At 36.2% G+C, this 26,579-nt stretch overlaps 2 protein-coding genes across 2 annotated transcripts; both read right to left on the bottom strand.

Moving 5' to 3' along the window:
• Positions 1-502: 502 nt before the first annotated feature.
• LOC139849953 (phytosulfokine receptor 1-like) lies at positions 503-4,847 on the bottom strand. The gene is made up of 2 exons (XM_071839562.1): positions 3,765-4,847; positions 503-1,336 (listed from the first exon to the last, which is right to left on the bottom strand). The coding sequence occupies exons 1-2, from the start codon at positions 4,845-4,847 to the stop codon at positions 503-505; spliced, it is 1,917 nt and encodes a 638-aa protein (XP_071695663.1).
• A 19,052-nt stretch (positions 4,848-23,899) lies between these two features.
• On the bottom strand, positions 23,900-25,820 carry LOC139849952 (transcription factor bHLH90-like). The gene is made up of 8 exons (XM_071839561.1): positions 25,586-25,820; positions 25,291-25,485; positions 25,140-25,185; positions 24,992-25,060; positions 24,607-24,912; positions 24,341-24,532; positions 24,043-24,219; positions 23,900-23,968 (listed from the first exon to the last, which is right to left on the bottom strand). The coding sequence occupies exons 1-8, from the start codon at positions 25,675-25,677 to the stop codon at positions 23,900-23,902; spliced, it is 1,146 nt and encodes a 381-aa protein (XP_071695662.1). The 5' UTR covers positions 25,678-25,820.
• Between the last annotated feature and the right edge of the window lie 759 nt (positions 25,821-26,579).

Below are 26,579 nucleotides of genomic sequence, written 5' to 3'. Positions count from 1 at the left end.
GTTGTAATTGCTATCTTATTAGGTTCAGCTGCTCTAGCGGTTCGGAACCCACAAACCATTCCGACCGGTGGTCAGAATTTCTTCGAATATGTGCTTGAATTTATTTGAGATGTGAGTAAAACTCAAATTGGAGAAGAATATGGTCCTTGGGTTCCTTTTATTGGAACTATGTTTCTATTTATTTTTGTTTCTAATTGGTCAGGCGCCCTTTTACCTTGGAAAATCATACAATTACTTCATGGGGAGTTAGCCGCACCCACCAATGATATAAATACTACTGTTGCTTTGGCTTTACTCACGTCAGTGGCCTATTTCTATGCCGGTCTTAGCAAAAAAGGATTAAGTTATTTTGGGAAATATATTCAACCAACTCCAATTCTTTTACCTATTAACATCTTAGAAGATTTCACAAAGCCCCTATCACTTAGTTTTCGACTTTTCAGAAATATATTAGCCGATGAATTAGTAGTTGTTGTTCTTGTTTCTTTAGTACCTTGAGTGGTTATTCGTCGTCCTCAGATTCTGAAGTGTGCATCAAGTCTTGATTTATCTGACACGTTAGAAACAAGTTACCACATAAACCCGGGTTTCCTTCAAAGCTAGATATAGAAAACGTCGAAAGTTGGCCTCCAAACGGGATAATTCCCGTTAGATCGTTGTAAGCGACACTAAACTTGGACAAGAAATTTAGCGTCGCCAACGATGAAGGAATTGTTCTTGTTAGCCTATTAAACGACAAATCCAACGTCTCTATGTTCTCCATACCTGATAAAGAACTCGAAATGCTACCTGTTAACAAGTTGTGTTTTAGATCTAAAACTTGTAGCCTTATAAGCTTCCCAAACTCCGGCCAGATGGGACCCATTAGGAGATTGTTACTGAGGTCAATTAGTGGCGAAAACTTCAATATCTGATTGTACTGCAACGTTGATTCTCTACTGCTCGTGTTTCTATTCGTGAATAACGAAAAATCCTCCGACGGATCTTGTAATGAGATATTTGTATAAATCAAACTCCGTAAATGTGTTAAATTCTTCGGTATTTTTCCTGATAACGAGTTGTTCGACAAGTCCAAATAAAACATAGACTTAAACTCGCCCAAGTACGCTGGAATCGAACCTGTTAACTGATTCCATGACAAATCCAACAGCTGCAAATGTGTTAAACCGTTCAGCCACGATGGAATGTTTCCGGTGAGACTGCAATCGGAAAGCACGAGAGCCTTGAGTGCGTTGAACTTTAGATCTTCGTTATTTGGCAGTTGTTCGTTACGAAAGTTCATGCTAAGAACAAGAACAGTTAGATTGGGGCAGTGTTGGAGGATTTTTAAGAGATGCTAAGAGGTTACTGAAGCTGCAATTAGAAAGCGCAAGGTACGAAAGAGACTTGAATTTCTTGAAACTGTTCGGGATTTGACCAACGAGTTAGTACCGGTATCGAAATTGAGTAAAATGGAGAACCGAAACCGTACCGAAATTTCAATACGGTACCGATTTCGGTACCGGTACGGGACCGGTATTTTTCGGTTATTTACCCATTTGGTACCGCAATGTTTGGACAATGGTGTAGATAATACGAATGACGTGGTATGATGTACATATACATTATTATTTTTCCAATTATATATAGTGTAAATTATTCGTTAAAGAACAATGATATATAAATAAGATGAAGATGAACATGCGATAAACAAATATAAGAATAACGAAAAAAATTGGTAAAACAAAAATTGCATACATGTACTGTCTATTAAAAATTAGAAAAAATTCCTGTAAAATTCGTCTAAATAAAGTTTAACAAAAAAAAACCAACTAAGCTTCGGAGCTCGCATTCTCTTTTCCCTTTTGTTATGTTTCTTGATCCTTTTCCATCTCTATATAATAAAAAGACACAAATTTTGTTAATCGGTCATTATTTATCGCAAAAACATGTACAAATATTTTTTAGAAACAAAATAAATAAAACATACTAATATTTTACCAACTACGACGTCGCCATCTTTCAGAATATCAATTACTTCATCTTCCAAATATAGGAGTACTTGATTGTTTTATCTAATCTTGGGTGCAAATCAAAGCTTCCACCATTTGGGCTGACAACCTTGTTTTATATGGGTCAAGTACACGATCACCCGTACTAAATGCTGACTCGGATGTCACGGTGGAAATTTGTATTGCCAATATATCTAACACAATTAAAAGTTAAAATACAATGAATATAACAATCTTGGAGGAAGAAGTTCCTTGTTTGCGGCACAAAATTTTGTAGCTTTATGATTGCAGGAAAGTCGACACCGTAAGTATGTAGGGAATTAGTGATTTTTTTGAGTATTTTTTCTATTTATCTCATTCTAATATTCTATTTTATAGAATGTGTATAATTTCGGTATTTAGTACCGTAATCCCGGATATTTACCGGAATCGGAACCGTAAAATACCGGTACTGAAAACGTTGATTTCTTAAAACCGAAACCAATACCGCTTACATAAAATAAGATATTATTTTTTTATCTTATATCTTTATAACAAATAGTCTGTAATAAAGTGTTTGCCCCTCTACATAAGATGATGTAATAAGTTCTACAAAGTAAAAAATAAACACCACATGAAAGAATAAAGAAAAATACTTAAGCCAACACTAAACATACCATGCTCAATCTATCTTGTTAAAATCTTATCATTCCTCCTGTACAATACACTTTTTTACCATTCTCATGTATATAATCTAATGAAAAAGTCTAAAATATTGAAAATTGCCTAAGGAATTAGGAAACAAACAAACATTTTACATACATAACACACTTCCAACTTACATAACACACTTCCAACTTACTCAAATTTATCCATTTTATCTGTCTCTCTAAATCTTGGAAGAACAAACCACACAATGAAAGCCAAAACGAAACCAATTCCGAACCCACACCACTCAGGCAAACTAATTATCCAAAATTCATCATCATCATCTGATTCTCTATTTCGCAACAAGTCTTCAACTTTCTTACAATTTAATACAAATTCACCACATAAACCTGGATTACCTTCAAAACTAGAGTTTGAAAATGTCGAAAATTGTCCTCCAGAAGGAATAACCCCGGTTAGATTATTATACGCAACGCTAAACTTTGACAACATCCCGAGCCTCACCAAAGATAACGGTATCTCCCCTGATAATCTATTATGAGACAAATCCATAGTCTCTATGCAAGATAAATTCGCCAAATCGGTTGGAATATTACCTGATAACTCGTTATACTTTACATTCAAGATATGTAAACTTTTAAGATGTCCAAACTCGGGCCATATGGGTCCCGTTAGAAAGTTGTTACTTAAATCTATTGTAGGAGGGAATCGGTTACCATAACTATATTTCAACAATGTTCCGTTCATACCCCTTCGCATGAAAATAGGAAACTCTAAAGAAACACCTAAGGAGGGATCATGATTTTGAAGAGTAGGTAATTCGGTTATGCTCTTTGGAATCCTACCGTCTAAAAAGTTGTTCGATAAATCCAAGAAAAAAAGAGACGGTAAATTTCCTAAAAAGGGTGGGATCCGCCCGTTGAATTGGTTCCATGACAAATCTAAGATCCTTAGATTGGTTAAACCGTTTAACCAAATGGGAATCGTACCTGTAAGTTTGCAACTCGGGATCACTAGTGTCTTAAGCGTTTTGAAGTGTAGAGTAGCATAATTCGGCATGTGTTCATTGTTAAAGCTTCGGCTAAGGACTAAAGTGGTAAGATTTGAGCAATGTTGGAGAATTACAAGTGAATCGGATAAGTTATTCAAGTTGCACATCGAAAGTGAAAGATACGATAACGAATCAAATGTTTTGAAGGTTTCGGGGATTTGACCCGTGAGGTTGTTTCCACCGAGGTCTATGAGTTTTAATGTTTGACATGAAGGAAGATTATTAGGAACGGCTCCTATAAACTTATTATCCGCCAAATCAAGCAACATAAGGTTTATCATCGCTGAACAATTAACATCAATTGAACCAGAAAACGAATTGTTTCTTAAGATCAACGAAGAAATGCTACGAGAATTCAACAATGAAAAAGGTATCCTACCTTCAAGAAAATTCGAATGAGCAGCAAAATAAGTCAAATTCGGAAAGGTATGAAAGTAATTTGGTAAATTTCCCGAAATGTAGTTCAGCGAAACATCTAAATAAACAAGATTCGAAGGATAACTATTGTGAAGCAGACCAATAAATGTGTTATCTTGAAGAGACAACCGTAACAATCTTGGTAACCTAAATAGATATTCGGGTATGATCCCGGATATATAATTTGCATCAAGGGAAAGATGTTCTAAAGAACTACAATTCTCGAATTCGGGTGGGATCTCTCCATTAAAGTAATTAATCCCTAATTTAAGAACTCTAATTCCAATTGAGTTACTGCATAACCCTGGTGCAATTGGGCCTTCAAAGTTATTATCAGAAAGGTCTAAAATTTGAATCAAAGATAGGTTTACACTCACTGGTAACACCCCAGAAAACTCATTAGCACTCAAATCAAGAACTTCTATATAAGGCAAGTGAAAGACTGAATCAGGAAGAGTGCCTTTAAATAAATTAAGAGACAAATTAAGGGTTCTAAGCTGGTCTAAATTAGTCAAAGAATCAGCTAATTTACCCACTAATTTTTTCTTAGATAGTTCCAATTTCACAACTTTTCCACTTAAATCACAAGTAATTCCATCCCAATCACAACAATTTGAAGAATTTGAATCCCACCCATCAATTCTTGATTCCAATCCACTCATGAAACTCTTCAATGCAATTGAATCATTTGAATTGCAAGTGGAGTTCAACTTTAACTGAGCTTTTACAGAACACCCCATAAGTATAAAACTCACAAACAACCATATCCATAGCACATTCATCTCAAATCTTGAAAATAAGTATAAAAATACAACCTTTATGAAATCTTGCAAAAACCCAAATGAATCACATAATGAGAACACATAAAACTAATGAGTGGTATGATACTTACTGAGTTTGATGGTATTAGTTCACAGTAATTCAACTATGAACACCAGACTCTTAATTTCACACAAACAATAGGAATTAAAGTGCAGAAAATTAAGAGAACACGAATTAGAAGAAAACCAATAATATATTAAGCACAATCGTGTTTTTGATATATTTTTAAAAACTGCAAACATAAACGTGTATTTATACAAGAAGAACCAAATCTTCCAGATTTGGTTTCTTAACAAACTACTCTACAAAATAGGAAAAGATATACAAGGATCAAAGCTAAACTTAAGGAGATTAATTCTGGAAGATAAACACAAAAACGCATCATCATATATCTTCTAAATATAAAAGAGATCTTCCAGAATCTTCAAATGGCTTTATCAACAAGAAATCATTCGGCAGTTGACTTTTGAAAACTTCAGACTCTAACATCATCTGCTCCTCAGACTCTAACATCATCAGACTCTAAAATCTGCAAAATACTTTGACTCATCAGATTAACTTTCCCAACAATCTCCCCCTATCTGATGATGTCAAAACAATTCAAGCTACTAACCCATCAACTTCTTGACCTCTCTTTCAATCAGCTTGCACTTATGCTTCATGTGTGAGATCTTCTTCATCATACTGATCTTGCTGTACAAGTGCATCAACAACTTTCTTCGAAAAGGTAAGGTCTGCAGAGATTCACACCTTGTCATCAAACTTAATAGCAGCTCAATATTAGCATCCTCAAACTGATCCACTCTAATCAACATTCTCCTTCCATTAGAAGTTTTAACCAGCAATGCATCCAAATACTCAACATAAAAATCATCTATAAACTCCATATGTTCAGGAACAGCATATGTATCAACTATCCTCTTGACCCTTCTTTCTTTCTTTCTCAAATTAAAGGCTTCACAGAAAACTTCATAATCCTTCAAACTAATAAACCCTTCTTCAAACACCAGATGCACAAACATAAAAATCCTCTTAAACACCTCACTTAAAATCACCCTGTCACCTTCACAACCTCTCAAACCAAATGCAATTCCTCTCCATTCACAAAATCCTAACCTCAATATTTGATTCAACTTCACCCTTAATCTTTTATCAGAAGCATGAGATAAAGTCAGAAACAAACACACTCCATCATACTCAGTCCTATCAATTTCAACCTTCAACACTTCTCCTTCATACCTTCTAAATCTAAACCTTTTATTCAACTTAGCTCTCAGATCATTCAAGACCGCAGGATTTTCAGAAATATCACCAGCAGATTCTGCAATCATCTCACCAACAGCTGCAACATTTTTACCCTTATCCTTAACACCACCAGCAACAATTTCATCACCAACAGTAACATTCTCAACCACATTTTCTGAAACCACAACCTCATCAACAACAATGTGCTCCCCCTCAATTTGATTCTCCCCCTCAACAGCAGCTCTCTTATTCTTATCACCAGCAACCTCTGCATCATCAACTCTCTTTCTTTTCTCCCCCTTTTTGACATCATCCACCTGAAGAGAAGATATGATTTCCCAGATTTCAGCTTGTTGATTTTTTAAAGTAACCAAATCAGAAGCAAACCCTGTAAAACAACTTTCTACCCCATCAACTTTCTTTTCCAATACATCCAACCTGTCATTAAACATCACCACAGAATTTGAATTACCAGCACCACCCTGCAACTCCCCAACCAACCTCCTCACCTCCATCAACTCTGATTTTGAAACAAAATTATTATTAAAGTTTTTAGAAAGATCAGACTGCACAACAGATAGTTTGTCATCAAACTTCTTAGTCAAATTAGTCAAAGCCGTATTCAAGCCAACCAATTCAACTGGTGCCCCAGTCTGACCTGCAGTGTCAATAGATGTGGGTATGGTTGGTATATCCTCATGACTTTCCTGTTGTGAAGAAAAGCAATCCTTGGATAAAGAAGGTGTTGAGGCCTGTACCACACCCTGTGACATGAGTGTGGCATTGGCAGCCTGTGCAAGAGTGTGTAAGGATGACATGCTCTGGAAAGGTAGTGACAGACTTAAGTCTGAGGTAGAAGTAGGTTTGGCCATTTCAGTAGGTTGTTGAATTTGGTTTGATGAGTCCAGGATTGGGACCTCTGTTTGTAAGTTAACTGAGGGGGTTGCATCAGTAACTGTAATGTGGGTATCCAAGTTAACTAACCTATCAGGTTTGGTTAAGGTCAAAGCACTGCTTGCAACAACCTCTAGCAGAGGTGAAGAAACAGTACTAGCACCATCTTGCCTAGTGAATTGTAATGGTGAATTCACAGGTGCTGAATCATCTAAGGGTTCAAGTATGGTGGTATTCTCTGTATGAACTGGTGAGTTCATAAGGTTGTTTGATGAAGATATTTGCTCAGTAGCAGTGGGTGAAGATGGGTTAGATTGAAGTGGTGTTTCTTCAACCATATCTTCAGCCTGCTCTGTTTGATTGACAATATGGGGTGGAGTAATTGGGGGGGTAGAAACTGAATGTTCAGATTCTGTTGAATGTTGTTGACCATTGTTGTGACCTTCTTCAGATTCTGATTGCTCAGATCCTGAAGAAGATGCCCCTTCAGATTCTGATTGCTCAGGATCTGCAGGTTGGTCTGCACGGCCCAAATTGACCCAATGCATCATAGCAGCTGTAAGAGGGACTTCTTGACCATCATCAATGTGCCTATGAAACATTTTGACACTGCATTCAGGTAAATACCTGTACTCATAGACATTAAAAGTTTGCAAACCATTGTACAAAATTGGTGTCATTGCTTGTTCAAACATTAGACTCATAAATCTTATGAATGGCACATTGTGATCTCTTAAAGGTTTTTCAGTAAGCACTAAGAGTTCATTAAAATACAGACGTGCAAAGTCTATATTTCTCCCTGTTACCATGGCATCAAAAATATGAGCCTCAAAATCATTTATTTCAGTTAGACTCCCACATTTAAAACTCAAACTTCTGATTATATTTGACAATAGAAACATCCACCTTGGACTGAACATACTGATTTTGACACTAGAATTGGTTAAGGGCTGACCAACTAGGTTAAAACAATTTCGTACAGCAGATTTTGCTGCTGTTCGAACAAAATTCTCATTAAAAGGAAGGTTTAAAGCAGCCCTTAAATGATTTTCAGTAATTGTTAAGGTGTTGTTACCATTCCTGTAAGTACCAGTAATTGACCTTGCTTCTCTGTTCCCATTACAAGTGTACCAGAACTCAGCCAGCATCTCAGGATACATCACCGTTGTCTTAAAGAAGGCATCCTTCAAAGGATGATTCCTCATAAACAGCATCAATTCCTCATATCCCTCATTAGCAAACCCTTCTGGAATTCTACCACAAGCTACCCTATTGTTCACCGATACCTGTACCTCCTTATTACCTCTAAAATCCTTTGCTCGATGCATCCTTTCAGTTGGTTCCAGAACAAAAGGGATGAATTTCATGTTCGCCATTGTAATCGCAAGAGAATTTCGAAAAACAGATGAGGGTTTTGAGATGATCGACTGATTTGACAAAAAAAAAATTTAAAATTTAAACCCTATTAAATAATTCTGACACCGCCAAAAATTTTACCATTTACCTCCTCAAAAAGTTACAGTTTTGACCCTTTTATTATAAGAAATAGAATAAAGAAAAATAAACTTACCTAAAACAGAACAAGAAAAAAAAAAAACTTTATTTGACTCAAGATAGAAAATAATTTACACAAAATTACATCAAAAATACACCAGAGTCACACCATCTCAGACTCTGAAATAGCATTACCTCATCCAGACTCATTAAAACATCAGACTCCGGAAGAGTCATCACTAGACAACATTTCACTAGATGGATTTAACATTCCAAGTTGTCCAAGAAGATAAAAATGCCTTTCTTCATTAAGTGCCTTAGTAAAAATATCTGCCAATTGATCCTTTGTACCAATATGCTTCAAATACACTTTGCCCTTTTCAACACAATCCCTTATAAAATGATGTCTGATTTCAATGTGCTTTGTTCTTGAGTGAAACACTGGATTCTCAGTAATAGCAATTGCACTCTCATTGTCACACATGATTGGAGTGTTGGACAATGTCAACCCAAAATCCAAAAGTTGATGTTGCATCCAAAGTAATTGAGCACAGCAGCTTCCTGCAGCAACATATTCAGCTTCTGCTGTAGAAGTAGCAACAGAGTTTTGCTTCTTACTAGACCAGCTAACCAGTTTTCCACCTAACAATTGACATCCACCAGAAGTGCTTTTCCTGTCTAACTTGCAACCTGCATAGTCTGCATCTGTGTAACCAATTAGATCAAACCCTGAGTCTTTGGGATACCAAAGACCCAGGTTAGGGGTACCTTTTAAGTACCTAAAAATCCTTTTCACAGCTTTGTAATGAGACTCCTTAGGGTCAGATTGGTAACGTGCACAAAGACATGTAGCAAACATTATATCAGGTCTACTTGCAGTTAAGTATAACAAAGATCCAATCAAACCTCTATAGGTTGATTGACAAGTGGGTTTACCAGACTCATCCTTATCAAGTTTTTCAGAAATGCTCATTGGTGTTCTTATAGAAGAACAATTTTTGAAACCATATTTGTCTAACATGTTAGCAATATAGTTACTCTGGTTTATAAAAATACCCTCAGAACTTTGTTTTATTTGCAACCCAAGAAAATAGTTTAATGTACACAAATTACTCATTCTATACTCTTTTGACATAATATCAGAAAACCATTTTCCCAAGTTAGGATTAGTAGACCCAAATATAATGTCATCTACATAAATTTGAACAAGTAGCACATCACCTTTGTCCTTTTTGACAAACAAAGTCTTGTCAATAGCTCCTCTGGAAAAATTATTTTCTAGAAGAAATGTTGACAAGGTATCATACCAGGCTCTTGGAGCTTGCTTCAGACCATACAATGCCTTTTTCAATTTGTAAACATGTTTTGGAAATTTCTTACTTACATAACCAGGAGGTTGTTTCACATACACCTCTTCTTGCAAAACTCCATTCAAGAAAGCACTCTTCACATCCATTTGAGATACCTTAAACCCTTTGTGAGCAGCATGAGACAAAAACAATCTGATAGCTTCAATTCTAGCCACAGGAGCAAAAGTCTCATCATAATCTATCCCTTCTTCTTGCCTGTACCCTTGAGCAACCAACCTTGCCTTATTTCTGATAACAATACCATCTTTATCCACCTTGTTCCTGAATACCCATTTTGTGCCAATGATAGTTTTATCATCAGGCTTTGGAACCAATTCCCATACTTCATTCCTTTCAAACTCTGTAAGTTCTTCAGTCATAGCCTCATTCCAGTCATCATCACCTAGTGCCTCATCAATCTTCTTAGGCTCAATAAGTGAAAGAAAACTTGAAAACAAACAGAAATTAGCTATGGCAGATTCAGACACAGCAGCCTGATTAGAAGAACTAGTCTTGGGTAACCCTGTAGTATCCACAACATAATCATCAAGATGCTTTGGATGAACTATGCTTCTTGAAGATCTTCTGATAGGTACAATGGGATCTGAGGTGGTATCTGATGATTGGCCACTCTCTTGATTAACAACAATCTCTTCTTCTTGTGTAGATTCTTCTGTATGAACACCTTCAGCAATAATATTTTTAGAGTCTGACCACTGTTCATCAGACTCAGACTCTGAATCCAGAGTCTGAACAATGTTCTCTGAAATTAACTTAGACATTTCTTCAAGTGCAGAATTCTCAGAATTGGATGATTGATCCATTTCTAAGGAGCTTTCATCAAAAGAAACATTGATAGATTCTTCAATCTTCATTCTCCTCTGATTGTAAACTCTATAAGCTTTAGATACAGAAGAATATCCCATAAAAATACCTTCATCAGACTTTGGCTTCATCTTATCAAGCTGATCTCTTTGATTTAAAATGTAGCACTTACACCCAAAAACTTGAAAATAATGAATAGTAGGCACCTTTTTGTGATATAACTCATAAGGAGTTTTACCATGTTTCTTCACAATCAGTGACCTATTTTGAGTGTAACATGCTGTGTTTACAGCTTCAGCCCAGAACCTTAAAGCTACATTCGATTGACATAGCATAGTTCTAGCTGCTTCAATAAGGGTTCTGTTTCTTCTTTCAGCAACTCCATTCTGTTGAGGAGTTCTTACAGCAGAGAAGTTTTGACCAATTCCAGATTCTTCACAAAAATCAATTAAAGTAACATTTTTGAACTCAGTACCATGATCACTTCTTAACTGTTTAACAAGAATACCCTTTTGAACCTGCTCTCTTTTGATCAACCTGATGATTTCTTCAGGAGCATCACTCTTTGCAGCCAAGAAAATAACCCAAGTAAATCTGGAATACTCATCAACAATCACAAGAGTATACCTTTTTCCACCCAAACTACTAGTATTCATTGGACCAAACAGATCCATATGAAGCATGTGAAGTGGATCACAAATGGTAGCCAGGGTTTTTGAAGGAAACTTGGTTTTGGTTTGTTTACCCATAATACAAGCAGAACATGGCTTATCTTTCTTAAAGGGTTGCTGTGGAAGACCTCTCACCAATTTCTTCTTAGACAGCTCATTTATATTCTTAAAATTAAGATGAGAAAGTCTTTTATGCCACAGCCAATTTAGCTCATTTACAGTCTGAGAATACAAACATGTCTCAATACCAGAATTAACAGAATTCAGATCCAATACATACACATTCTGATGTCTCCAGGCCACAAGTGTTGGCCTACCTTTTGGATCATAAATAATACCAGCTTTCTTTCTGATTCTTATTTCACAGTCTTCATCAGCAATTTGACTAACACTTAGCAGATTATGCATCAACCCTTCAACTAAGGCAACTTTCATCAAAGTAACACTACCAGCTTTCACAGAACCATAACCAACTGTCTTTGCAACAGAATTATCACCATATCTCACAGGAGGACCCTTCTCTTCTACAAACTCTACAAGATGTTCTTTGCATCCAGTCATATGTCTTGAGCAGCCACTATCCAGATACCACTTACTACCCTGCTACACAAGACACAAACAACTACACAATTAATTCTTGGAGGGAACCCACTTTTCAGTGGGTTCAATAGGAGAATCTTTTACTCTCCATACAAAAGCTTTGTTACCAATCCAGATCAACTTGTCTTTAACAGATTTCAAAACACTTTCACTTTCACAGACTTTGGGTTTCCAACACTTTTCAATTCTCTTTGGAAGACAACATGTACTCTTAACAGGAGATTTCTCTTTACTTTTGATTAAATTATTAAGTTTTGAAATTTCCTTTTTAAGTTTTCGAATAGTCTTAGTCTGTTTGGACTTTGACTTTCTTTTTGACCTTTTAGAATCTGGACTGGTACTAGTAACAGAAGATAAATCAGATATGTCCTTGCAACTTGACTCATGGGTGATAGACTCCTGGTCAGAACATTCACTTTTAATTTTCAAATCTAAACTGTTAGAGTCTGAAGATTTCTCAAGTTCAGACTCTGATTGACTTTTACTTTCTGACCAGTTAGAGTCTGATGGTAACAAAATTTCAGACTCTAAAGGATCTCTGCTCTCAAGTACAATGATGTCTAAAGGCTCAACAGGATCTAATGATTTTACAAAAGCATTTGTCAAAATCTTTTTATCACCATCAAACTTTACAAAAGTATCTGGTAAAATATCAGGTTTAAATCTATTAGGATCAGCTTCCACATTATTGTCTAATATGTAGTTTTCACCTAATATAGCCTTAACATCATCTGGAATTTGTTTGGCAATAGCATCAGAATTCTTTTTAGAAGATACACACCAAGATCTACAAATTGACTCATAATGTTTTGACCTTTTAATTGATCTTCCTAATTCTGTATTTAATCTTTTAGTTTCTTCAGCATATGCCATTTTATAAGTGTCTAATTCAGCCTCACACGATTTTAATCCTTTAATTTCAGCATCTTTTTCCATAATTGACTGTTTAAGATCAAAGATTTGTGTTCTTAACCTATCAATGTCTTCTAAACACCACTTAAAGTCAAGCAACAAGTACTGAAACATTCTCACTTTTTCATTATCAAAATAGTTCACAAAGTTTTGTACCTTATAGGCAGAAATTTTATTACAAGAACTATCCATATCCATCTTCTCAATAGCCTTCAGATCCTCTTCAAAATTACTGGATCCACCAACCATTTCAGTTAAAGCCATAAAACACTTGTCTTCCTCATCATCTGATGATGAATCTTCATCCTCCCATGTTTCAGTATACAAAGCCTTCTCCTGTTCTTTACCCTTTGCCTTCTCAGCTTCATTCTTTAATTTCTTGTACTTCAACTTGTACTTTCTTGCTTTGTCAACAGACTTGTAGGAATCTGAACCTCCTTCAACCTTAGACCAGCAATCAGCAGCTATATGCCCTATCTTACCACACTTGAAACACTTAGCTTTCTTTGGATCAAATGAACTCTTACCTTTACCCTTCTTAAAACCAAACTTTCTTTGCTCAACTCTCTGAGCCAAAAGAGCTATCTGGGCCTCCAGATCATCATCTTCCTCATCTTCTTCAGATTCACTATCATCAGAAGTTTCATCATCCTCAGATTCAACCTTACTAGAGTAACTGGAGAACAACTGTTTGTTCTTCTTTGTAGTAGCCACCAAAGCTGCCTCTGGATCTTTAGCAACCTTCTTAACATTGATCTTGTTCTTCAACTGTGTTTCTTCAAAATTTGATAGAATACCAAACAACTCACTTAGCTCATACCCTTCAATCTTCTCACTTATTACCATAGAAGTAATAACCGATTCAAAGTTTGAAGGTAGTAATTCAATGAACTTTTGACACAAAACTTGTTGTGTCTTTTCTATACCAACACTTTCAAGATCATTTATCAAAACCTGAAACCTTGAGTGGAGATCACTTAAGGATTCTTTAGGCTCAGCAGCAAAGTTTTCATAGCATCTGATCAGATTCTTTCTCTTTTGAGTCTTAACAACTGTGACTCCTTCATAATCATTAAGTAAAAGATCCCACATAGCTTTAGCAGTCTTGGCATGACTAATTTTCCTGAGAATAGGAACAGTGACAGCATTACCAATAATACTTCTTATTTTGCTGTCAAGCTTAAACTTTATAGCTTCTGCTTCTGTCCATCTTTCTCTTGGAGTTGAACGAAAATAAGCAGGTTGTGCAGCAACAGTATCTGATCCAGGAACAGCATCGACCATTTGACCTGGTGTAATGGGTCCTGTGGTAAGGACAGTTTCTGCATCTTCATGAACAGATCCAAGAAACCATAGAACTTTTAGCTTCCATGTTGCAAAGTCTGTGCCATCAAAAATCGGCACACCTTTTCCAGCCATGACTGGAGTAACAATTGTACTGGTAGACATCTTGATTTCTTCAAAGATGAAAAATAGATCGTTTTAAAGATTACCTTTGACGGATTTACACCTTACCCGCTCTGATACCAGTTATTAGTTCACAGTAATTCAACTATGAACACCAGACTCTTAATTTCACACAAACAATAGGAATTAAAGTGCAGAAAATTAAGAGAACACGAATTAGAAGAAAACCAATAATATATTAAGCACAATCGTGTTTTTGATATATTTTTAAAAACTGCAAACATAAACGTGTATTTATACAAGAAGAACCAAATCTTCCAGATTTGGTTTCTTAACAAACTACTCTACAAAATAGGAAAAGATATACAAGGATCAAAGCTAAACTTAAGGAGATTAATTCTGGAAGATAAACACAAAAACGCATCATCATATATCTTCTAAATATAAAAGAGATCTTCCAGAATCTTCAAATGGCTTTATCAACAAGAAATCATTCGGCAGTTGACTTTTGAAAACTTCAGACTCTAACATCATCTGCTCCTCAGACTCTAACATCATCAGACTCTAAAATCTGCAAAATACTTTGACTCATCAGATTAACTTTCCCAACAGATGGACATGTTATTATGCATCAGAAATGAAGTGCAAGTTTGATAGTTGAATAATCAAAGAAGAAATTCATAGTGGGGTTGTTTTGTTATGTGTAGATGGTGGTCAAGATTCATGGGTAATTGAAAAAGTGTATTGGAAGTGGAATATATCCAGACATATAGATATGTTTTACACGTGATTAAAAGATTTAAAAATGCAAATGATGTGTTTGGAAGAAAGAACTAGAAGGCAGGACTCACTTGCACATCAAATTGTGTGTATTTATTTTAATAAAAACGTTTTTATATAGACTTAATAAATAAGTCTAAAAATGTGGACAAACCATTCAATATATGCTGTAACATTTGACATTAATCACTTCTCTTTTCATTCATTAATCATTACCTATGACTTTAAAATAAGAACCAATCAAATTATTAAATTTATAATTTGAACTAACAAATCACTTTTCTCTTTAAAAATATACATAGAAGATTACTAATACATCAAAATGCATCAGTAAAGGGAAAGGCACTTAAACCATTATATTTAAAATTTGAAAACTTAATTATCACTATATCAATTTACCATGTGCTAAATAAGTAGGTCATTATCTATCATATATTAGTTTTATATGAAAATTTGATTTGATTTTGATGTTTGAATACAGAGAAAATGTCATCTTTCCATGCTTTTCCTTTTAATAGTCTATCTTTAGCTAAACAAGTTGATGAGGAGATTCCTTTGTTCAATGATTACCTTATTTTTGCATTTTTTTTTAACAAGCTATTTTTATAAAGCATAAAAAAGAAATGGAAACTGTTTATACGGAGTAAGTACTATTTACTAAAGATACTAGTCTAGAAATTTTTAGAGAAATATTTTAGTTTTTCATTTTGCTTTTCACTGAACTCAAGTAACGTTAATGGCAACCTTATGTCATCAAAAAACAAAACTAAAAAGGCGGGAAAAGGCTAAAACAGTGCACACTTCATGGGCTCAATCTAGCCCAAAGGTTTTTAGACGGGCCTCTTTTAAATTTGTTTACGACGGGGCTCAGGTCTGGGCTTTTTGCTCCTTTGTTCTTCGGTAGTCTTGATTTGAATATTTCCATTATTGGGCTTTCGTTTAATCCCTGAATTTAGTGAATAGTTGTCACATTTGTTAAAACTTGGTAATTAAACTAAACTAGTTGTTTACCCTCGCTTCGCGCCGGAGGTTCGGTTTTCAATGTATTTTATTGCGTTTAGTTTAACGATGATGTCGTTGAAGCGCAACTCGAGTCGAACTAAAAGGTATAACCCGTCAAAGATTTAAATGTTATTTTAAATTAATAATATAGGTGCATCTCTGCGGGTGGAGAAAAATATAAAGGAAACCAAAAAATAAAAAATAAAAAAAAATTATTACAACGGGTAGAGAAAAATATAAAGGAAACAATCGGTACTATTCATATTTTTTGCCTAGTAGATATTTGCTGCTGCTAATTATAAAGAAACCATCGGTACTATTCATATTTTTTGTGTAGTAGATATTTGCTGCGGGTGAAGAAAAATATAAATGAAACCAAAAAAGAAAAAATTGGGAAAAAAAACTGTTACAAAAAAAAAATTAAAAAAAATTAAAATTAAAATTAAAAAAAAATGCTACAGTACCGTGAATAGTACTGTTCACGTGAATAGTGACCGGTGTACAACCATTGTTGCGCGATGTACACGTGATTAAAGCGTGTGTAGTGTATATTAAGGATCGTGGCTAAAACAATAGAATAGATAAATAGCAAAACCTTCTCGGCTTTACTGTAAACAACATTCTCGGTTGGGAAACAAAACCTTCACGGTTTATCTTTATTAACTCACAAAATAATAATCAAAACTAAACATTACGTCCAACACCTAGCCATATAAATACTAAATAGAAAACCTAATATAAGTACCAAACTAATAAAAGATTACGATAAGAATAAGAATAAAACAAATAAAGATACGAACAAATCAAATTCAAAAATAGAAGATGACTCCAATTCCAATCCTTGTGACTTCCTGTCCACGTTGCATCTTCCATATTTCTTCTAATTCTTTCTTTTGTTAATATTTCAGCCCACGTTACTTCTCTAGCCCAAACGAGTTCAGCCCACAAACACTTACGGCTGTTTATTACTAGAAATCAAAACTGAAGTTGCAAAATAAAACAAGTCTTTGTATCACGGCTGACTTCACATTCATACGATGCAAGTTGCTATGAAATCCAATTATTAATAAAACTATGTCCACCTGGATCATACGGATATGCATCATTCTCCCCTTCTTCGAAAAGGCTCGTCCTCGAGTCTACAACATCCTCGAGTCTATCTATTATAATTGTATAAACTTTGATATATCTTGTCATTCCAAAATCTTGAAGAAGTTTATATATTGAACGACCAGAAACATGTTCCAAATATATATAAAGTTTGTAATCAACCATTTGAGACTCATAGTATTGCACAATATTTGGATAACTTAACTGGCTCAACAACAAAACTTCCTGCTTATGTAACGGCTTGATCTCCTCACTCACTTCGAAAAAGTCAGTCACGTCTTCACTATCAAGGGTGATTGGCAACACCAAAGGAGCCAAAGTGATGTTCACCCCGTCCTCTTGTGCCTCGTCTTCCTCATCATAAGTATCATAAATTGGTACGGTGTCTTCAACCATATAAGGTTCGGGAACGTACTCCATATTAAAAACTTGTTTAACCGAATCAACAAAGTCATTCGGTTGAGGCTTTCTTGAAAATTCAAGCTTTTCAAGCTTCATCTCTATTTTGCGCAAGAGATGTTGCATGTCTTCCAACTCTTGAATCTTGCAATTCAATCTCTCGAATTCAGCTTGTTTAGCCATGCCTGGAATCTGATACCAAATAGTGTATATTAAGGATCGTGGCTAAAACAATAGAATAGATAAATAGCAAAACCTTCTCGGCTTTACTGTAAACAACCTTCTCGGTTGGGAAACAAAACCTTCACGGTTTATCTTTATTAACTCACAAAATAATAATCAAAACTAAACATTACGTCCAACACCTAGCCATATAAATACTAAATAGAAAACCTAATATAAGTACCAAACTAATAAAAGATTACGATAAGAATAAGAATAAAACAAATAAAGATAGGAACAAATCAAATTCAAAAATAGAAGATGACTCCAATTCCAATCCTTGTGACTTCCTGTCCACGTTGCATCTTCCATATTTCTTCTAATTCTTTCTTTTGTTAATATTTCAGCCCACGTTACTTCTCTAGCCCAAACGAGTTCAGCCCACAAACACTTACGGCTGTTTATTACTAGAAATCAAAACTGAAGTTGCAAAATAAAACAAGTCTTTGTATCACGGCTGACTTCACATTCATACGATGCAAGTTGCTATGAAATCCAATTATTAATAAAACTATGTCCACCTGGATCATACGGATATGCATCATGCAAGTACGGTTACGGTTGGGCCAGGCCCAATAATGATGGCAGAATTTATGGGCTGTGGCCAAAGAGTTAAATGTGGGCCGAATGGTTGAGCTGTTAAAATTTCCAGGGAAATAAAATCTTGGAGAACAAGACAGGAAGATTCTGGAGGGGCTTATTTTTAGTTAGTATTTTATTATTTTGAATAAGGATTTGACCCATTAGTTTGTTTCCTAATTAAGTGTTTTCTAGTCCTATTTATAAAGGACCGTAGAGTTTATTTGTATTCAGTTTTTGTTTACGTTCAATAAAACATCAGATAAAACGGGTTAGACTCCCTACCGTTTGGCAAAACAAATATCTTGGTCTGGTCTTATTCGGTTATTCCATTTGCCATCTTGATCCTGTGCATTAAGTGGTATCAGAGGTTCAGGGATGGCAGAATATAATTCTCGTGGGGGTTTTGGCAGAGGGGGTAACCGCAGATTCAATGGAAGAGGCGGTGACATCGATCCTTATGCCGAAATTGAACGATTACAGAGAAGAATTGCTGAACTGGAATTCAACCGTGACCATGATTTTGAAGAAAGTGATTCGGATCAGACTAGTGATCAATTGACTGATACGAATCCTTTCCCGCCTAGAGGTCCTCGTCGAGAACACAAAGAAGATCCGTTGCGTGGTCTAGGGATGAAAGTAGAGATTCCTGCGTTTACCGGATATATGCATCCGGATGATTTTCTAGATTGGATTAGCACGGTGGAGCGCATCTTTGATCTCAAAGACATTCCCGACAACCTCAAGGTGAAATTAGTCGCCATAAAGTTGCGCAAGCACGCATCTTTATGGTGGGAACATGTGAAGAAAGATAGGGCTGCTGCTCGAAAATCAAAAGTAAACACATGGGAGAAGATGAAAAAATTACTAAAACGAAAATTCTTGCCTGCAAATTTTAGGCAGGAGGCCTTCATTGCATATCAGTGTTTTCAACAACGTTCGTTGGGTGTTGAAGAAACTATTCAAGAATTCGAGAAGTTGCGTATGAGATGCGGTGCAAAAGAGGAAGAGGAGCAAATTATTGCTCGGTTCTTAGGTGTTCTTAACCGAGAAATTTCTGATGTTGTTAGCCTACAACAATACTTATCATTTTCGAATGTGTGTAGTCTTGCTTTGCGGGTGGAAAAGCAGCAGAAGTCAGGGAAGTCCAAGGTTTCTTTGGTTCAGAATTCACCACTGCCACCCACCAATACAGCCCCCCAACCAGAAAAAAATAAAGTTGAGCAGCGAGCAAACACGAATTCAGGGAGCAATAGTCGGGTAAAGTGTTACAAGTGAAGAGGTACAGGACACTATTTACGTGATTGTCCTAATAACAGGATTGTTACTATCAGGGATGTTAAAGAAGAACCTGTGTACGACACTGTTAACGATGATGATCAGGTCCACGAGGACGACAAAAGTTTGGTTATTTATGCAGATCACGGAGAAGCACTCCTTGTCCATCGCGCACTTAGTGTTGCGGTTGACACAACTGATGAATATTCTTGGCTCCGCAATAATATATTCCGAACCAAAGTAACGGCTAAGGGTAAAATTTGTTCGATGATAATTGATGGTGGGAGTTGCGAGAATGTCGTGTCAACAGAGATGGTGGAGAAACTTGGACTAAACACCGAGGATCATCCGAAACCGTACAAATTAACGTGGCTAAAACGAGGTAGCCATGTGAAGGTAAATAAACGTTGTTTAGTGCACTTTTGATTGGAAAAAAATATAATGACGAGGTTTGGTGTGAGGTTCTCCCAATGGACGCGTGTCATTTACTTTTGGGACACCCTTGGCAATATGATCGAAAGACGAAGCATGACGGATACCATAACACCTACAGTTTCATCAAAGATGGTGCTAATATCACCTTGGCTCCATTGGATTCCAGGCGAAAGAGTGAAGGGGACCCAAACTTGTTTCTTAATCGTACCGAGTTCGAAACTGAGGTTAGAACAGGTCTTATGGATGACCCACTGGTAGTGGGTGAAGTTAATGACACAGTTGCCATAATGCTATATGAAGTCAGGCCACTTATAACAACATTCATAGACGACAGCGCGGAAGATCTTGACTCGAGGACGAGTATTTTCAAAGGGGGAGGGAATGATGCAGGTACGGTTGGGCCAGGCCCAATAATGATGGCAGAATTTATGGGCTGTGGCCAAAGAGTTAAATGTGGGCCGAATGGTTGAGCTGTTAAAATTTCCAGGGAAATAAAGTCTTGGAGAACAAGACAGGAAGATTCTGGAGGGGCTTATTTTTAGTTAGTATTTTATTATTTTGAATAAGGATTTGACCCATTAGTTTGTTTCCTAATTAAGTGTTTTCTAGTCCTATTTATAAAGGACCGCAGAGTTTATTTGTATTCAGTTTTTGTTTACGTTCAATAAAACATCAGATAAAACGGGTTAGACTCCCTGCCGTTTGGCAAAACAAATATCTTGGTCTGGTCTTATTCGGTTATTCCATTTGCCATCTTGATCCTGTGCATTAAGTGGTATCAAGATGGCAAATGGAATAACCGAATAAGACCAGACCAAGATATTTGTTTTGCCAAACGGCAGGGAGTCTAACCCGTTTTATCTGATGTTTTATTGAACGTAAACAAAAACTGAATACAAATAAACTCTACGGTCCTTTATAAATAGGACTAGAAAACACTTAATTATGAAACAAACTAATGGGTCAAATCCTTATTCAAAATAATAAAATACTAACTAAAAATAAGCCCCTCCAGAATCTTCCTGTCTTGTTCTCCAAGACTTTATTTCCCTGGAAATTTTAACAGCTCAACCATTCGGCCCACATTTAACTCTTTGGCCACAGCCCATAAATTCTGCCATCATTATTGGGCCTGGCCCAACCGTACCTGCATCATTCCCTCCCCCTTTGAAAAGACTCGTCCTTGAGTCAAGATCTTCCGCGCTGTCGTCTATGAATGTTGTTATAATTGGCCTGACTTCATATGGCATTATGGCAACTGTGTCATTAACTTCACCCACTACCAGTGGGTCATCCATAAGACCTGTTCTAACCTTAGTTTCGAACTCGGTACGATTAAGAAACAAGTTTGGGTCCCCTTCACTCTTTCGCCTGGAATCCAATGGAGCCAAGGTGATATTAGCACCATCTTTGATGAAACTGTAGGTGTTATGGTATCCGTCATGCTTCGTCTTTCGATCATATTGCCAAGGGCGTCCCAAAAGTAAATGACACGCGTCCATTGGGAGAACCTCACACCAAACCTCGTCATTATATTTTTTTCCAATCGAAAAGTGCACTAAACAACGTTTATTTACCTTCACATGGCTACCTCGTTTTAGCCACGTTAATTTGTACGGTTCCGGATGATCCTCGGTGTCTAGTCCAAGTTTCTCCACCATCTCTGTTGACACGACATTCTCGCAACTCCCACCATCAATTATCATCGAACAAATTTTACCCTTAGCCGTTACTTTGGTTCGGAATATATTATTGCGGAGCCAAGAATATTCATCAGTTGTGTCAACCGCAACACTAAGTGCGCGATGGACAAGGAGTGCTTCTCCGTGATCTGCATAAATAACCAAACTTTTGTCGTCCTCGTGGACCTGATCATCATCGTTAACAGTGTCGTACACAGGTTCTTCTTCAACATCCCTGATAGTAACATTCCTGTTATTAGGACAATCACGCAAATAGTGTCATGTATCTCCGCACTTGTAACACTTTACCCGACTATTGCTCCCTGGATTCGTGTTTGCTCGCTGCTCAACTTTATTTTTTTCTGGTTGGGGGGCTGTATTGGTGGGTGGCAGTGGTGAATTCTGAACCAAAGAAACCTTGAACTTCCCTGACTTCTGCTGCTTTTCCACCCGCAAAGCAAGACTACACACATCCGAAAATGACAAGTATTGTTGTAGGCTAACAACATCAGAAATTTCTCGGTTAAGAACACCTAAGAACCGAGCAATAATTTGCTCCTCTCCCTCTTTTGCACCGCATCTCATACGCAACTTCTCGAATTCTTGAATAGTTTCTTCAACACCCAACGAACGTTGTTGAAAACACTGATATGCAATGAAGGCCTCCTGCCTAAAATTTGCAGGCAAGAATTTTCGTTTTAGTAATTTTTTCATCTTCTCCCATGTGTTTACTTTTGATTTTCGAGCAGCAGCCCTATCTTTCTTCACATGTTCCCACCATAAAGATGCGTGCTTGCGCAACTTTATGGCGACTAATTTCACCTTGAGGTTGTCGGGAATGTCTTTGAGATCAAAGATGCGCTCCACCGTGCTAATCCAATCTAGGAAATCATCCGGATGCATAGATCCGGTAAACTCAGGAATCTCTACTTTCATCCCTAGACCACGCAACAGATCTTCTTTGTGTTCTCGACGAGGACCTCTAGGCGCGAAAGGATTCGTATCAGTCAATTGATCACTAGTCTGATCCGAATCACTTTCTTCAAAATCATGGTCACGGTTGAATTCCAGTTCAGCAATTCTTCTCTGTAATCGTTCAATTTCGGCATAAGGATCGATGTCACCGCCTCTTCCATTGAATCTGCGGTTACCCCCTCTGCCAAAACCCCCACGAGAATTATATTCTGCCATCCCTGAACTTCTGATACCACTTAATGCACAGGATCAAGATGGCAAATGGAATAACCGAATAAGACCAGACCAAGATATTTGTTTTGCCAAACGGCAGGGAGTCTAACCCGTTTTATCTGATGTTTTATTGAACGTAAACAAAAACTGAATACAAATAAACTCTACGGTCCTTTATAAATAGGACTAGAAAACACTTAATTAGGAAACAAACTAATGGGTCAAATCCTTATTCAAAATAATAAAATACTAACTAAAAATAAGCCCCTCCAGAATCTTCCTGTCTTGTTCTCCAAGACTTTATTTCCCTGGAAATTTTAACAGCTCAACCATTCTGCCCACATTTAACTCTTTGGCCACAGCCCATAAATTCTGCCATCATTATTGGGCTTGGCCCAACCGTACCTGCATCAGTGTGAATAGTACTATTCATAACTTTTGTCTGTTAGTATATATGTACAGTACCGTGAATAGCACTGTTAACGTGAATAGTGCTGTTAACGTGAATAGTGACCGGTGTACAACCATTATTGCGCGATGTACAAGTGACAAAAGTTATGAATAGTACTATTCATAACTTTTGTATATGTAAATAAATAAATAAAGCACTTAATAATATGTTGTTAAAAGACTCATATTTCAAGCATAATCAACTAAAAAGTAGGCAAGTAGTAAGTAACAGTGTGGTAAATAACTAAATCATTTTACTTAGAAATACTCATTTCCATTAACAAGAGATGATGTTAGTTTTGTGCTTTCAGTGACTCTTAACAACATGGCCAAAACTACTACAGTAATTAGACATATTATTATTCTAGTTATAATCGATTCATATTTCCATGTTCATAATTCATAAATCCCGCATCAATCGCTCCTTGTGTGGTTCTCGCCAAGCATACTAGACATCGATGCAACTATTCACCAATGCTTCTTTCAAACCCTTGGCCGAAACACCTTTTTCTTTAGCCTATACAAAAACAAAATTAACAGTCAATTTACATACATGTATGCTAACAAAAAAAACATACTTTTCAGCCATACCTCTACTTTTAAAACGTTCAAGACTCGATCATGACAAGTAGTGACATTCACATCGAATACTAAAAGCCCCAACGAGTCGATAATCTCCATAATCTTACGAAAACCACCTCGTTTTTGACCATATGTTATCCTTATCAAGAAATCTTTAGCCCCAATTTGGTGTACCTCCACTTGAACCTTCATAGAAACAAGACAAAATTAAGAATTACTGGCATCGAAATCTCACTAGTTACATACTTATAACATAGTATTTTGTTCCAAAGAAAGAATCAACCTCGACTTTTATGTCTGATGCAGCTGAAACATTGCTATGCTCTTTTTTAGGCGAAAGTTCACGTGCTCTTTTCGATTTGCAGACCTTTACTTCGTCCCCGTTATACTTGGAATCATCATCTTCAAATTTCTTAAGCTCGTACTCAAGTTCTTCAATGTTCGTTTTCAACTCCTTTATATACTCGATCGCATCTCCAACTATGGCAGCTCTATCCATCTGCTCAAGTATTCGGATTACAAATATTATATACATTCAAAACTGAATTAAGTTTACGAAATATGGTAACAAACCTTTGAAATCTTGGGGACTAAAGCACGTAAAGCAAAGAGTCCGTTTTTTATTCTGTTCCTTCTGTTCCTCTCAGTTTCAAGATTCTTAGATTGGTATTGTTCATTTCGAGTTTTCTGCTTGGTTTTCGGCTTATCAATGGATTGAGTTGGCGAAACTTTAGTCGAACCAGCTGAAACAAGTGACGAGTTTTCACTCCAAAGGTACGAACCATTAGGTGATACTTCAGTTTTTGGCTGCACCATATGTTGACAAAAGATATTGAACTGTGCCATAAGTGTCTCCATCATCTCTTGATCTCTCGATAACTAAAACGATTAATCAGAATTAGACCAAAAACGATCAATCAGTGTTGTTTTAAGATTGATTGATACAAACAGTTGTTACATGTTTGAATCCATAGAGCTCAATCAAACCACCATTAACTGGAATCAAAACATAGGTTCCATCGCCATCCTGCTTACATAAACATGAAAACATTTAAAAATGTTTTATTTAATATTTGCATCTTAAATACTAATGACCATGTTCTTACATGAGTCCAAGATGGTTGAGCTGACATTGCAACTTCTCCATGTATACTAAATCCAGTTTCAAATTCAAACATCAAACCAAGTACATTCAATAGTAAAACAAAAGGCTAAACAATCATAAACACATAAAGATAAAAAGATGGTTATAATTACCCAGAATACAGTGGCAGATAAAAAGGAATTTCAGCTAGTTTTGCGCAAGCCTTCGTATACAAACCATGTTTTACAGAAGTATCTCTACATAGTTGAGGACAATGCTGTTCAGTAGCATCAATTTCCTCTTTGACATTTCGACAAACACCTTGACTGCAACTACCAATGCAACAGCAACCAGCCCATTTAATGTACCTGAAATTAATAAAATCAATCTCACAAACAAATAGATAGATACTAGTAACAAATTCCACATTTGATCAAGGTAAAACATGATACAAATTACAAAAATTACCTATTGGGATCATCACCAAACTGCCAAACAATGCAGTAATCCCATGCCTTAGTCTCAACTAGAGGTCTTAGCAACTGTAATGCCATCATCATTTTGTTGAAAATGAAAGATTAATGAGTTTGTTTTTTGGGTTCAAATGAAAGATGAATAAGTTGTTTTTAAGATAAATATGTGAAATGTGAAATATATATCAGCAACTTTGTTAATTAGAGGAATCTGGTACTCTGTAATCTGTATGTGTACTTTTGGTGGGGCGGGTCCGGGTCGTAACGATATTGACCGAATACGACCAAAAATGTAGTCGTTAAGTAAGTTATAATTTTCAGTTAAAAGACAAGGCAATTATTTTATTCCTCACTTTTATGTAATACGTAACAAAAAAAAAAAGAAAAAAAAAAAAAGAAAAGATAATTGTTAAACAAGTATGTGATCGAGTATGTTGATGTTCAAATAAAATGATACTTTTTAGAAATAAAAGTTTGTTCATGAGAAAGCAACTGTTACCCTACAACAATCATATGAGATGCCCAGAAATGTACTAACGAAAAAAACGAGATCATATTTGCAGGGTTGAATAGGTCATTTTAGTACTATTGGTTGATCTTTTGTACTATCCATAACCGTTTGTTGCAATACCAACTAACAAACAAAATTGTAGTACAAGTTTATGTTATAATTTGGGTGTGTTTAGAAAATCAGCTTTTAGAGCTTAGAAAAAACTTTTCTAAAAAGACCGCTCCTATAAACTTCAACTTTTGTAAATTTGCAACTATTTTTTCGACTTCGGCCACAACTCTTAGCTCTATGGCTATGGTTATAGTTTCATCAAAGACATCCACTGTCGCACCCAAAAAGAAACAAAAAATAGTTCACACTTCCAATACAACAACAACAACAATACCCAATCTCATATGAGTGGGGTATGAGGGAGGTGAGATGTAGACAATCCTTCTTCTATTCTAGAATAAAGAGAAATCATTTCTCCACCCCGAGT

Source organism: Rutidosis leptorrhynchoides, chromosome 5, assembly GCF_046630445.1.
Source record: "Rutidosis leptorrhynchoides isolate AG116_Rl617_1_P2 chromosome 5, CSIRO_AGI_Rlap_v1, whole genome shotgun sequence".
In the NCBI taxonomy this organism is placed as follows: Eukaryota; Viridiplantae; Streptophyta; class Magnoliopsida; order Asterales; family Asteraceae; genus Rutidosis; species Rutidosis leptorrhynchoides.
The sequence above is the reverse complement of the archived record's forward strand: the minus strand, read 5'-3'. Positions and strand labels throughout refer to the sequence as shown.